This window comes from Nothoprocta perdicaria, unplaced genomic scaffold (assembly GCF_003342845.1).
Source record: "Nothoprocta perdicaria isolate Ctin4 unplaced genomic scaffold, notPer1 scaffold_94, whole genome shotgun sequence".
NCBI classification, from domain to species: Eukaryota; Metazoa; Chordata; class Aves; order Tinamiformes; family Tinamidae; genus Nothoprocta; species Nothoprocta perdicaria.
The window spans coordinates 1,982,945-1,997,915 of NW_020456243.1; the positions used below are offsets into that span (position 1 = coordinate 1,982,945).

The 14,971-nt window shown below is 42.4% G+C and overlaps 1 protein-coding gene across 2 annotated transcripts in view; it reads right to left on the bottom strand.

The window, feature by feature from the left end:
• Positions 1-8,785: 8,785 nt before the first annotated feature.
• The window catches only part of FAT3 (FAT atypical cadherin 3), a 324,123-nt gene continuing 317,937 nt past the window's right edge, over positions 8,786-14,971 (bottom strand). For both annotated transcript variants that reach the window (XM_026052964.1, XM_026052963.1), the window contains one exon: positions 8,786-14,424. In XM_026052964.1, coding sequence (XP_025908749.1) covers positions 13,802-14,424 — 623 coding nt within the window. In that variant the 3' untranslated portion in view covers positions 8,786-13,801. The remainder of the gene's footprint in view (positions 14,425-14,971) is intronic.

Consider the following 14,971-nt stretch of genomic DNA (forward strand, 5'->3'; position numbering starts at 1 on the left):
GTGGAGGCAGCCTGGTTTTGGTTGGACAAGAGAGCTGCCTGTGAATTATGAAAAATAGAAGAAAACAGAGGTGACAGTGGCCTCTTTACCATTCCATACCCCTGCAGCTGAAAGTGACTATCACCCAATTTCCCTCCAAGTAGGGGAGGAATAGGGAAAGAAACCTTTTCCAGGAGCTGAGGCTGAATCAGCTGCCTAAGCACACAGAATTGAACGTTTTCCTTTCTGTATCCAGGGCTCATATAGGGCTTGCAAACCTGACACAGGACCTACAGGAGACTTCTGTCTTCTAACTAAAAACATGAGGCTGGATGGGATAATCRGCATCTCAAATGATACAAGACCCCTTGTATAAGTAGCTGAATCCCATCATGATCCCCAAATAAATGCAGGTGCCTGCAGGACAGCCAGGTGTCTAAGCTCCCGCTGCGATCAGTGGTGATCTAGTCCAATGTCTGTGACTCGAGACAGAGCTTGAGTCACCTCACCCCTGGGACAGAATAGTCAGAAGGGATTATGTGATGTTGAAACATATAATGTAATCATAAACAGAGTTAGTAACACAGAACAGATTTACACTGAAAGATATTTTGTATCTTACATAGTTTCATTCTTTTATCTTCGGAACACTAGAGATAATAACTTGGATGTCATCTCTTATGGGTTGGAATATATCTCTTTGAAATTGTTCTGATTGCACATTAGAGTTTCCTCTTAGCTTTTGTCAAAACATCCATTTCTGTTTGTGGTTTCTGCAGTGTCCCTTTTTCATTATTTTAAGCCCAAGGTGATCAAGCAGTTTGCTTCAGTTTTTATCAGAGATGCTTTTTCTTCTGTCTTCAACAGAGGATCTCTCAGGACATTAATAGACCTTACTAGCCATGATCAACATTACTTGAGGTCTCCGTCTAACCTCTTTGGCCTTCACTCCCTGAATGAACTATGTCTTAGGAACACTTGTATTTATTTCTTTCCATGTAATGCCTCTGTGAGAGAATTGCTTGAGAAAGGGGAAATTAGAGAAAAACTAGGGTCCAAAAGAAGTTATGTCATTACAGAGGCTTACTTGAAGTGAGAGACAGTTACCACTTCCAGGATGGTTGGTATGTATGGAATCTACAGCTCCACGGTTTCCTGGGCAACACAATCTGCCTTTTTAACACACACTAACAAGAGCAAACAAAGAGTGGGGCAGAATGGAGACACCATGGCCAAATTTGGTTGGATTCCCTGCAGAGGTGGAAATGTGAGGGTGCCGTGCAGCTGATGAGTGAATGGAGGGTGGAGAAGACACCATAGCCAAACTCTGCTCTTCTCCCTGCATTGGTGGTAACTTGATCGTACCATGCAGCTCATAAGCCACACATAAGTCTCGTATTGGGCCAACAAGGTGGTAAATCAGTACCTACTGATGGACTTTGCTGAAAATGCTCTTCATTTAATCTCAKATAATACCAATACACAAGCYCATCCTGGGAGTTACCCACTTCCAAGRAATGACCACTCCTCATTGAGCATGTTCTCAGGATTTTCAAATAACTTTGGAGACTTTTTAAATGATTCAATAACAAAACTAAGTATGACTAGAGTCACTCAAGCTCCACCTAAATGTAAAAGAAAATATATAAAAGRTGAAGAAAGGAGGGTAGTAAGTAGGAAGGAGGAACRAAMRAAGGGGGGGAAATGAACAAAGGAGAAATGAAGGAAGAAGGAAGGAGGAAAGGAGGAATGAGGGAAGGGGGGAATGAGGGAAGGAAGAAAGAGGGAAGAAAGAAAGAAGGAAGAAMGAGGGAAGACTCTATTGTAACTTCTGAATCAGCTAACAGACTGAACCCCTTTCCTCCCCTCTGGTCAGGACATCGCCAGAGGAGATTCTTTGAGGTTTAGAGTCATCTCCCATCCTCTGGGGTGAGTGATGATTGAGCATTTGTACACTAGGCCCTAGCTAAGAACCCCACAATGTAGTAGAGAATTTCCTGTACTGACATTCAAAACTTGTTCTCTAGATGTTGCATTTGAATGAATTGGGCTATTGGTGAACTTGACTACTTGTTTTGAAAGCGACCTGATCCACAGTCAACAGGCTATTTGTGAACCTGGTACTGCCAGAGCCGGGCCTGTAGCTGATCATACTATTTGTGAACTCGATTCACTGTTTTGGAGGTGATGGGACCTATGGTTGACAGACTGTTTGTGAATACGGTCCTGCCAGAGTCAGGCCTATAGTTACCACAGTATTTCGTATCCCTGTTAAGAGAGGAGTCCAGGCACCCCCAAGCCCTAGCCTTTGAGGATTTGCTCCCCCTACCCCATCAAACTGCAACAGCCTCATGTCTGGCTATGAACCCGGATGAACCTGCAGAACATCTTCCTGGCTTGACCTCAGACCTCTCCCGTCACCACAGACTTTCTTGGTGATCCAGACTCTATTTGTCTGCCATCCCTGTGCCTGTCCTGCTCACCTTACTTGGGATAGTGGGTTGAGACTATGGCTGCTGAGGTACCTGCTGTATTCACCTAAGTCCCAGCTCCTATCCCTTAGGGAAAAGGGGATCCCTAATGTGCCCTGACAGGTTGAAATATCACTCCATGAAAAAAAAAATATTCCATTGGATCAATGGAAAAACACTGAACAGTTTCTAGGGACAAGTGCGAGAAGTGAGAGAACTGCAGTATCAAGGTTAGCTGGTATTCAGATACTTTTAAAGAGGACTGCCTATGTTTTCATGAACTTACTTCAGTTTGCTCTTATTTACAAGTAAGGTTTTCAAAAAATGGCTAAAAATGAAAGTAATTTAGCCAGATATATTACTTGCCCGAGGAAAAAAAATGCCATTTATATAAAAAGAGGGCATTRCAGCAGAAAGCCTGTGGAGGGAGGAGAGAGTAACCTTATGTCACTTACGTCACCTTGCCATACTGGAAGTTGCCCATTTTAGTTAATATGAGCTGTTCATGGAAAAGATGAGATATGACCTTTTCTTTCCTTGAAAAGATGTATGGTTTCTTGGCTGCCTTCAAGCTTTCTATTCTTTGACCTGTGTTCTTTACTGGTTAGGACTTAGCATGCTGCTAACCTAAGGCCTCTTGATCTAGTGCATATTGCTTTTCATTTGTATAGCAGGATCTGTTCTGTGACTATGTAAGCAGTCAATTTATTGCAGTTGCACTAGCTTAGGCTTGCACGGACAGAGGGAGATGGAGATGCTTTTCTGCCCTGGAGAGATGAGATTTATGCAGTGAATGTGCATCCAAGAACTCATACTACCGTGTTCACAACTGTAGGCCTCTGGAGAAAGCAACATTCATAGAATTACAGAATCCTTAAGGTTGGAAGGGACTTTTAGAGATCATCTAGTCCAACCCCATGCACATGCAGGGTCACCTGAGCACATGGCACAGGGCTGCGTCCAAGTGGGTTTTGAAGATCTTCCGAGAAGAAGAYTCCACAACCTCTCTGGGCAGCCTGGTMCAGGACTCTGTCATGCTCACTGTCCATAATTTTTTCCTTAGGTTCCTGTGGAACTTTYGGTGCTTCAGTTTSTGGCCGTTYCCTCTAGTCCTATCACTCACCACCGCTGAAAAGATGCCGGTCCCATCCTCYTCACTGSCTCCYTTAAGATATTTATATATACTGATCAGATCCCCTCTCAATATTCCTAAGGAATGGATTCCTTAYGAATAGACTGGATTAGGGAACAGATTTCTTTAGAAAGCACAGAAATACATAAAGTCATAGAACAAAGTAGACTGAGTTCCTTAGCTTCTCCTTGTAAGTCATATGTTCCTGAACCCTGATCATCTTAATGGCCCTCCTCTGGTCTGTCTCCAGTTTGGTAGTCTCTCCCATAAAAAAATGTAAAATGTAATTAAACCAATTATACAAAACAATAATTCCTGAAAGCAAAGTGCACACTGGGGGTGGAATACACAGGACCCAAAACTGAAGAAGTTCATGGCCGAGATTCTTTTCTGCTTTCTCCTAACTGTCACCGAATGGTCTTCTCAGCTAGTATCCAAGGTAGAAATTAAGAATAGGGTAAATGATTTTGCATCCCCAAAATACCTAGTTCCTGCCACTGAAATTTAAGAGGCAAACATGATTGGCTGAAGTCAGATAAAAAAAAAAAAGTCTCCAGTTGCAAAACCCATTCTCTCCCTCTAGTGAATGCATTTTTGTTCAACTCTGGGAACAACCAATAGGGCACAGATTTGCACTTGAAGTCTTGCAGGCAGCAGTACTCCGGTAGTCCCAGTACTCCAGATGGTACTCTTCGAGCTGAAAATGCCCAGAAACTCTTAGTCCTCCTTAACTCAAAGTGGGATGGGGAATGGCAGGCACTTGCTCTCCCTGCAACCTGTCAATTTACAGATAATATCAGCTGGAGTATTTGTGTCTCCTTAATAAGCAACTTCCAGGTGAAATCCTTCCTGCAGTGATAGCACCTCAAGTGGGAGGTTGGGAACATCCCTCTTCCTGGGAGACCCAGCAGAATCACAGGCACACTGAACACAAAGGGAGACACCTAATAAGCTTAACAAAACCAGAATGTCACCTTCTATGTGCATTAGGGCTGAATTGCTAGTGCTGCTTGATGCCTCACACCTGTTTTTTTTTAAAGACCTAATTGCATTATAACATCATATTAACTGTAATTAATGCTTTTAATTTTCTACATCCTTTTAAATAAAACAAATCAGTTAAAGTGGCTTGAAAATAAGTTTCTGTTCACTGTTTTGCTTCTTTATTGTCCACATACCTGGGTCTGAACAATATTCTCACGTAACTGATCAGCAGCCTGAGGTAGGCACCTGCTTTCTCTGCTTGGCCAGTTTACAGCAGCACTTGCCCCTTTCAAGGCAATTTATGACAATGTTCAAGCAAGCCAAGATCTACCCAAATGGACCAGTTGGGACTAGCTTCTATGCAGATGGTTCTTTGTAGCTCCACCAGTCAACAGCTTTGGAGCAGTTGCATCCACAGAGTTTGGTGGATTTATCCACAGCCCCTGTTGGGGCTACTGGTTGCTTCTCATTAGTGCAGCTGTAGAAGGTTAGTGTCTGGCCAACTAGATCCTCTCCAAAGGTGCTGGAAAACTAAAACTCATATCAAATGATTCTAGTTGAAAAACTGGTAGCGGACTTAAATCATACGCCTGTCAGTTAAGACTCCCTTGACTTTTCTATTTGATTGCTCCTGGCATATAGGACATAACTTTCCCATAAACAACATGGCAGTGGCCTCTGTGACCAGTCATTGGATGCATGTTGGTCTAGCTCATTAGGTCCTACAGTCCAGGGGCTGCTGTCTCGGGCAGGAGGGAGGAATTTGAGTACTCCCTGCAAGTGCAGAAAAACAAGTTTAGCCAGGGAAATGGTTTAAATACATGCATAGAGAGACATTACACTTCTGTAATAGAGAAAATACATCCCAAAGAGTTAAACTATGACAGGAAAAAAGTCATAACTGAACTTGACTTTCACCTGCTGTTCCATTTTCCCYGCCTCCTCTCTTACCAAACCAGACATGGTCCTCTGCAGCTGATAGACCTTTCAGAAAAAGCTTTATTCCTTGCAGCATTTAACCGCTGGCTGAGAAGAGGTAGGGGGTTTCTAAATTGCTTTCTCTGAACTTAAGAGAAAGTCCCGTTACTGCATGGATTTTTTTTTCTCATTGCATGGTAASAGTGGGGATGGGAAGGAGGAAAGTGGGAGTTAGAAAGGATGTTACCAGCAGGGAAACATCTTTGAACTGAAAATTGAGATGCTCACAGGTAGGAAAGGCTTTTTCTTCATTTCCATTTGACCGATTGCTAGAGTACTGTGACATCCCCAGCGTACTTATGAAGGGCTGAAAGTGCCACAGATAGCCACCCGACTTTGATTTCCATATTGCTTTGCAGCAGACATGTCTCTGCAGAAAAGAAGGAAACAACCTGAGTAAAAAACCTCCAGGTCCCTCCTGTCATTGGCAACACTGCAATATTGATGTGAGGGGCTTCACTTTTTGTTGCCCTGAATAAGCTGAAAGTTTTACACAACCTGTTATTACAGCACTTTGTAGGAAGAATTAACTTACTTTTGACCTAAGACCTGAGGACACTTGGTGGTGCTGTCTCCATTTTGTCATGACACTTACATGAATTTTGACCCATTTGCCACCTCAGTTCTCATTTTTTTCCATCCTAAAGAAACACTGATGCCACTRCAGAACTCCAGGTCTTGATATCAAACAGAGGAAAGAGTTTTAAGTAAGTCATTTATTTTCTGAATATTTTCCTAACTAGTTTTACTTCTCTGTCTACTACTCTCATAGCACCATCTCATAGTATCAGTGTCAGTGAGCATCACCAAGCAGTGCTGCTGCACTTTTGTTGAGCAAAAAATCCGTAGGGAAAGCTCGGAAAGGCGAAGAGCTCTCCTATAAGCAGGGGATGCAGTAACAGAAGTGCAGTGCTGGGTGTGAACATTGGTCTTGCCGCATGGTATGACACCCATCCCACATGTCCATGCTCGACGGCTAATGGGATGAGCAAACCATCCCCTGGAACTGATGACGGAGCTCACTGATGTCATGGTAACATGATGAGGCGACAYAGAATCATAGAATCATAGAATCATAGAATGCCGAAGGTTGGAAGGGACCTCAGAGGTCATCGAGTCCAACCCCCCTGYTCMMGCAGGGTCACCTAGAGCACGTGGCACAGGGCTGCATCCAAGCGGGTTTTAAAGATCTCCARAGAAGGAGACTCCACAACCTCTCTGGGCAGCCTGTTCCAGTGCTTTGTCACCCTCACAGTGAAGAAATGCTTCCTTAAGTTCCTGTGGAACTTCCGATGCTTCAGTTTGAAGCCATTTCCTCTAGTCCTATCCCTGCCCACCACTGAAAAGAGGCYGCCCCCCTCYTCCTCACTGCCTCCCTTGAGGTATTTATACACGCTGATCAGGTCCCCCCTCAGCCTCCTCTTCTCCAGGCTGAACAGACCCAGCTCTCTCAGCCTTTGCTCATAGGGCAGATGTTCCAGGCCCCTGATCATCCTGGTAGCCCTGCGCTGGACTCTCTCCAGCAGCTCCACATCCCTCGTACTGGGGAGCCCAGAACTGGACACAGTACTCCAGATGTGGCCTCACCAGGGTTGAGTAGAGGGGGAAGATCACTTCCCTCGACCTGCTGGAGACGCTTTTCTTAATGCACCCCAGGATCCCGTTGGCCTTCTTGGCCACMAGGGCACACTGCTGCCTCATGGTCAACTTGTCGTCCACCATGACACCCAGGTCCCTCTCTGCGGGRCTGCTCTCCAGCAGGTCCACTCCTAATCTGTACTGGTGTCCAGGGTTATTCCTCCCCAAGTGCAGGACCCTGCACTTGCCCTTGTTGAACCTCATGAGGTTTCTCGACGCCCCAGTCCTCCAGTCTGTCCAGGTCCCTCTGGATGGCAGCACAGCCCTCAGGGCTCTCAGCTACTCCACCCAGTTTGGTATCGTCRGCAAACTTGCTGAGGGAGCACTCCAGCCCTTCATCCAGGTCGTTAATGAATAAGTTGAACAGGACCGGACCGAGAACTGACCCCTGGGGGACACCACTAAGTACAGGCCTCCAGCTGGACTCCGCACCATTGACAACCACTCTCTGCACCCTGCCACTGAGCCAATTCCTAATCCACCTCCGTGGATTAGGACATCCTTCATGTCTCTTGAGAACATGGATTTAATGGGCAACAGGGTCACTGCACACATACCAACTATGCAACTCTTGCCCTGTGATGTGTTGAGGGGTCCCTAAGGAGAAACTGCAGTGAAATAATGACATTAAAGAATCCAAAAAGTAGCATTTTCAACAATGGTGTACACAGAGTGGCAATAAAATGTTACAATCCTTGCAGAGTTAATACTTCTTGTCCTGTTTCCTCCTTTGAAAATAGGATAAAAATCAAGAAAAAAAATCAACACAGCTGGGCTTTTTTTTTTCTTTTTGTTTACTTGGAAAATTTGTTTTAACCATCAACTTTAGCAAATTTTGGCAGTTACAAACCTGTACATTTTTTTTTTGTTGTTGTCATTTTGTTTTTATAGCAAAAGAACACAAGACAATACTGCCAACAGCAACTATGAAGAAACAATTAGTTTTCAGGTGAGGGACTATACCCACTTGAAGTGATAAACCTTCCCTTTTGCATAAAGGTTGAATTTGTTGTCATTGGAGAAATGACATCTCTTAATACCTACTTGAAATGGCATAAAAATCATATCTCTATTTCATTTTTGTGCAAAACACGTTCATTTAAAAAAAGTCAATAAAAAACATCCTCTTAAAAACAGAAAAAGTTAAACAAAAAGAGCTGAACCAAAAGGAAAGTTACAGTACATTTTGAAATGATTAAAAAGTGCCAGTTTTCAAATCTAAAACTTTTTTCTTTTTTTTTTTTTTTGCTGTTACCTTAAAAGTTTAACCCAACTTGGATGCCTCTTTAGAATTATATCAAACAAACAAATGAACCAAAAAAAAAAAAAAAAAAAAAAAAAAAAAAAAAAAAAAAAAAAAAAAAAAAATTAAAGCGACCTGACTGGCATCAAATATCTACAAAAGCCTGGTAACTTGAAACCATTATATACATTATTTTATAAATTTCTTTTTCAACACCAAAACATACATCTTTTACAAACCAGCCTGCTTGCAACAGGTAAAATTTACAAGACAATCTTTCTGATACAGTGCTTTAAAGAGAACTACTTTCATTCCTAAACACTTTTGTCACTTCCTGAAAAGTGACAGTACGTGCTCATCTGATTGTTAAATAAGAGCAATTCAGGTATTCCTAGGACAGAAGAAYGCTACAGTTCTGAGGGCTCCAATCTCTTTCCACAACACAGTTCAAGTGCACTCTTAACACTGGTAAAGATTACTTATGGCCTTTGTGTAATACGACATATTTGTAATTATTGCTTTTCATTATTAAATAAAGAAATGAATTTTATTTCATTTCCTCCCCATCTGCCCACCCCCTTATGATGCATCTCATTTACTAACTGAATGCTCCTTTGGATTTACTAACTGAATGCTCAAGTGGATGTTGAAAGTYAAGTTTATGAAATGCAGACTAAAGGCAATGGATAATGGGCAATACCCTCAATTTCTAGGGCTCAAATCACTGGTGTATTGACAAAAATAGAGATGCAAACAGGCAAAAAGAACAGTTTTCCACAGACCTTGTATCACACAATGAACCTGAAGTTGTAGCTCTCTCTTTGGAAACCTTGAAATGTCCATGATTACTCAGTTAATAGTTCCAAAATTCCAACAAAGCGCAGATGTACTTCCACAGCTGGTTTCGACCTGCTGTTRTTCTCCATTAGGACGGATGCTACCTTTCCAAACAAATCAAGCAGAATTGGTCCAGGGCTCCTTCAGTGTTCTCCTGTACTTGTTAATTAATGGCTATAAGGAATTGCCATATCATTTACATCAGCGAGTTTTTTCAGACTCCTGGTGTGCAGCAAATCTGTGCTCTGAAAATATCTTCCCTTACTCTTTCTTCACCTTTCTCTTTACAGTGGAATTTATGATGAGAGCAACAATTCATCTTCTCATTGCTGACTATCTGCAGGACTTCCAGAGACAACAGGCTGCTTCCTTCTTAATGACCAGCATATCAGTGGTATRCATTTCCTCAGTGTTGTATTTAGTCTGAGCTTCTCATTAGCGAGGGCACCAAAAGAGTAGGCTAGCACTAAGTCAGACCATGCAAGGGAATTTAGAAAAATAAAAATCTGAGGACCAAAATTTGACCTGTCTATGGAACATACAAAGGATAAGAGTCCACTTCAGAGGTGGAGCACGCTACTTTTGGCATTAATACAGTGGCTCTGAGAAGTCTTTGACTCCCTCCCGCTTTGCATTGCTCTATAGGCTTCAGAAATCCACAGGACATCTCAGGATCAGTTATAGGAATCTTTCTGGGCTGGATGGATATCATAGCACTGTTAGGAGTCCCTGCAGTGCTACATCCTCCTGGTCACCCTCATATGCTGTGTCCTACAGGAGAGTCCTCAGAAGGCCACTTTACAGTTGTCTCCTGGAGGGGCTGTCCATTCGGCCCTATGGGAAGGAAGTGATGCTGTATCATGGTATCACCTTTGGTCCTTTGCTCTGCAAAAGACACTTGATCTGGACAACCAACCTTTATATCCAGTATCTTGGAGAATTTTTTTTTTTTTTTTTTAGGATATTTATAATGTAAATGCAGAATAATTAGGATAGAAAAAGTTTGGATAAGAAAAGTTGGTAAGTCTAATCTTTCCTTTTGCACGAGGGCACTTAATGCAGCCGTGGCAGCACAAATTGCGTGGTCAGTCTTCGAAGGCGCTTTCCATTGCCAGAATTACTGAGAGAGCTGGTGCCATGTGCACATGGCACCCTTAACCCGAGCCAAAACACGGGGAGCTTGCACCCTCTTTCAGCTGGACACTCACACCTTGCAAACTGAGTGGRCTTTGATACAAACATGCATTTTAGCAAATTGCTTCTTTCTCTCCTTGCTTCTTTACAAAAGCCAAAGTCTCTAGCAACTCCAAGGGATATTTATCAGCTGCTAAGCTGTACTTTTGCCTAGGGAACCTCTCCTACAGATGACTCTGAAGGGAAGTTCTGTGCAGTGGGGCCATCTACAGAACATGAACAGAAATACAGACATGTACAATTAAGGCCCAACAGGCAGCAGATATGTCAGGAGAGGCTCTAACAAAGTCGTGGCTCTAGGAAAGACAGCAGCAGCTATATAAAAATCACCACCAGGCGACAGATACTGGATGAAGCAATGTGAACCCTAATATATTCACATCACGTTGTGATTATGTTGTAACTGCACAGGTTAAAAGACTAGGRCTCATCCATGTGCAGCAGCAACTACAAAGGAAAAGAAGACAGTTGCTTGGATTAATGAGAGAATGAGAGAACATGAAAATCTTACTCCCTAGGAAGTATTTCACCTTGGGATCTGCATCCAGGTTCGCCACTTTATCCAAAAGAGCAGAAGGGAACCCCAAAGGCCACAGAAGTGGTAACACACAAGGAGGGGCATCTGCTTGGAGATGCAGAGATGAGACTGGGCATGTTCGATTTGGAGAGGAGAAGATACTGAGGTATAGAAGTCATAGGGGGGGCAGAGAAGGCTAAACTGGGTGACCCTTCCCAACAGCACTTTAATAAGTAGGTGTTCAGTGAAATGAAATGGCAACAGTATCAAAAGAGAAAAAAAAATTATACATTGTATTTATGCATCTTTTACTAGTAAAACTCACTATTTTTACCAACAAGATATTACTGAGGCAACAAGCTTAGTAAAAAACATTGTTTTGTATGACAATTGCTAGGCTCCCAATGATGTTTCCCTTTGTGACACTTCTGATATGTCCAAGTAAAGGTTTGATATCAGTGTCTCTGGCTTGCTACCAAGATGACAAGTACACTTGATCGGGGGCTAAAATAGAACTAGTTGCATAATAGTTTTAAATGTATCACACCAAAATTGACTAGGAACAAGCTCCACAAATACTGCAGCTGGATGCTAAGAAAGATTATTACATTCTCAGAAAGTGATACCAGCTTTAAAATTACTGCACAGCACCTAAACTTGCAGCTATATTTTTGAAACTCGAATGTTTCTTGCTCTTGAACAGGCATCAGTCTAGTTCTTGCACTTGCTTTCCAGCAACACAAGCATCATGAGCAATGCAAGTCATCCTCTATCTGCTCCTCAACACTTGCCAAAGCATTTCATGGCTTCATTTTAAACAAATCCCTCAGTTCCTTGCAATCACGATGGAAATTTCCATTTTTTTCCCCTTGAAAACACGGGGAGAAAGCAATGAAAAGGAGTTGAAATGTACCACTAGCACATTCAGAATATACCACCGTGACAGAAGCACGTTAACTTTGAGAAGACCAAGTGACATTCAGAAATTCAATGAACAGGAACCGACAAGTACTTGGTAATACTTGTATGTGCAGTACATGGCTTTTCTAAAAGTTTGCTCAATTTATTCATGTACCTCTGAAAAATGAGCTGTTTTCTAATGAAGAACTGCTGCATGAACCCAAAGAAAAGGTCTACACCAACCTTGCTCTGATACATGAGGTACTGGAGGGAAGCAGCAACATAGCACATTTACTCCATGAATTTTAGAGATCCTGTTTTATTAAAAGTGTTACAAGCTGCAATTGTTTAAATTACATTCTATTGTTAATTTCTTTTTGTTTGGAATGATTTTGAATAAACAGTTCCTGTATGTCACAAAATGGCCCACAATTTAATTTGGCGTAAAAATCAATTCAGTTAAGAATACATTGCCTAGAATACAACCGCTGAAACTATTCAGTTAAGACACTTCACCAAGAGACAGGATATGGAAACTGGCATGGGAAACCTGTTGATATATCTGTTCATCTGTAACAATGCTTCARCCTACCAATAGTTTATCAAAATGACTGAAATATGGCATGGGAAGAATGGATGAAACCCCAGCAGTAATGCATGCTCCAGACTCACACTCACTGTGTTAGATACAGAGATGCAACAAAATGGTAGTGGTAAAAACATTTTCATAGCATTAAGCTAAGAGTATGTATATTCTGCTTTAAAACATCGAATGGAAGTCTTGTATTTCAATATCACACTTAGCTCCAGCTGAAAATCTAGGGCCAGATATTTGGCTACAGTCCATCCCTGTCGTTCCACTAACTGAGACAGTTTACAGCAGCTGAGAAGTGATCCCATAAAATAGTGGGGATGGCCATTTGCCAAATGATGGTAAACTAAAAATGTGAAATTATAGCACCATTATATGCAACTTAATTACAACTAATTTCACTGCAATAATTGTAGCACGACTGCTGCTAAAAAGGCTATTGCCCAAGCAAGAAATGTCAAATCATCAGCAGCACTTTGTAGATACYTAGATTTCCAGACTGCTATCAGGTGTATATTCACACTGCATACAGAAGTCAAGGGAAGTCACAAAAACATAGCTAGGGGTAGAATTAGACAACTAGTGAGTCAAGATCTGATATTTTCAGATGGTGAAATCTGTCACATATCTGATATTTTAAAAAATGGCACCCAAAGTAGGGCAACTTGGTGTCAATATACACTGCATATATGCCTCTCTATATGCATGCAAGTTATAATGAAATGCTATATAACAAAAACTATAGGTGTGTATTTATGAACAAATGACTGGTAGCTTGTCTTCAACACATCAACATTAATTGCTTTTTTTTTAAGCCATCAGAACTGTTGTACAAAGCAGCCTCAGCAATCACTTACTTTTCACTCTTTTGCTGACATAAAATTTCATGCAACAATGTGTCTTGGAATGATCCRTACCAGTTCATTAATACTGTGGGGAGATTATAACACTGTAACACTTTTAATAATACAATACCAAAAAACACCCAGACCCTGGGGGAAGACGACATAATGAAAAAATTATCTAGCAATGAGATTTTTTCCACCCCCTGCCTCATAAGCTCTGCTTTACTCTTGCTAATAAATAGAGGGTACACACTCTCCAGATTGCCTGGAACAATTTTGTGATGTGTAACACAATACAATTGATCTCATTGTGTCTGCACATACAGTATCATTTCCAAACAAGTTAATAGTGGGTTATAGTGTGTTTTTGCCTTGCCCAATATATATAGACACATCTTCAGCAAAATTTCTTCTCAATATTTATACTATTAATTGGACCAGATGACGAAAAAGAAATCAAAAGAAGAGGAGGAAGAAGAAGGGAGTTTCCTTTACACTTGTGTCTGATGCTGGGTCTCCAGAAATGGAATGTGAACATTTTCTAGGTTGAGTTCCTCCACACTTTCATAGTCACTCATGGCTACTTCGGAGTCATCAAAGCCGCAGCTGGCTGAGACGTCAGAGGAGGAGGCATCTAGAGAGTTGTGCAAGGATAAGGGCATCTTACCTGCACCAGCGTTTTCTGTGTTCTGGCTTGGGCCAACAGCAAAAGAAGTACTAAACTCATTCCCAGCCTGAGACCCTGCAGTGTCTGTCTCGTTGGGGAACTGATGAGGAGGGAGGTACTGGCTAGGGTGGAAGTGCGGCCGTCGCCGGCAGTCGGGGCTGAGTGTGCTGGCCATTGAGACCGGCTGCGAGGGCGGAAGGGTGTCGTACTGGTCCGCAAAATCCTCGGGAAGAGGAGGTGGTAACTGGTCCTGGCTTAAAAACTCCTCTTCGTGAGGGGGAGGGTAGTCGCTATCGATGTCGTAGCCACCAAGGTAGTAATCTGATTCCAGCTCCCTGGTACTGCCGTGGTGAGCGGAGCCTCCATCGGCTGTCTCGAAATGGGGCACTTCCTCAATGTCGGATAAACGCGCRCTCGGCATCCAGTCGGAGGTATCCCAGTGATACGCTGCAGCGGGAGAGAAGCGCAGCAAGTTGTTAGGCTGCAGCCTCTGACGGACACAAGCTGCCTTGCATGCACTGGCTAAAGAGCGACCTGCAAATCCTCGTAACGCGTTTACGTCCCCGCATGCGCCACAGGCCATGGACACAGGTCAGCCATGCTCTGACCAGAGGGGCAGGAGAGAGGAACAAAATGGATTATACTAATGCAAACAAGCAAAGAAACAAAACACAACCACTCTAAGGTACTTCCTAACGTAGGATGCTACTAGTTTGTATTAGAAATTATGAGGCTATGAAATCAAAATGATAAAAATCTTTGAATTAACGCTTTCTACACTTAAATGAAAAAATTACACGAATGAAGGCTGCATGCTTATGATATTGCACTAAATCTTCCCTTCCACCTCCAATGACTTTGTTTCAGGAGAGGAAGTGTATAAACAAACAATCTGATAGACTGAGACACAGACAGCTGGATCCTGAAAGAAAAAACACGTGGCTGGCCATACCCATGCAGCATTCGAACACAACAGAACTCAAACCAAACAGGA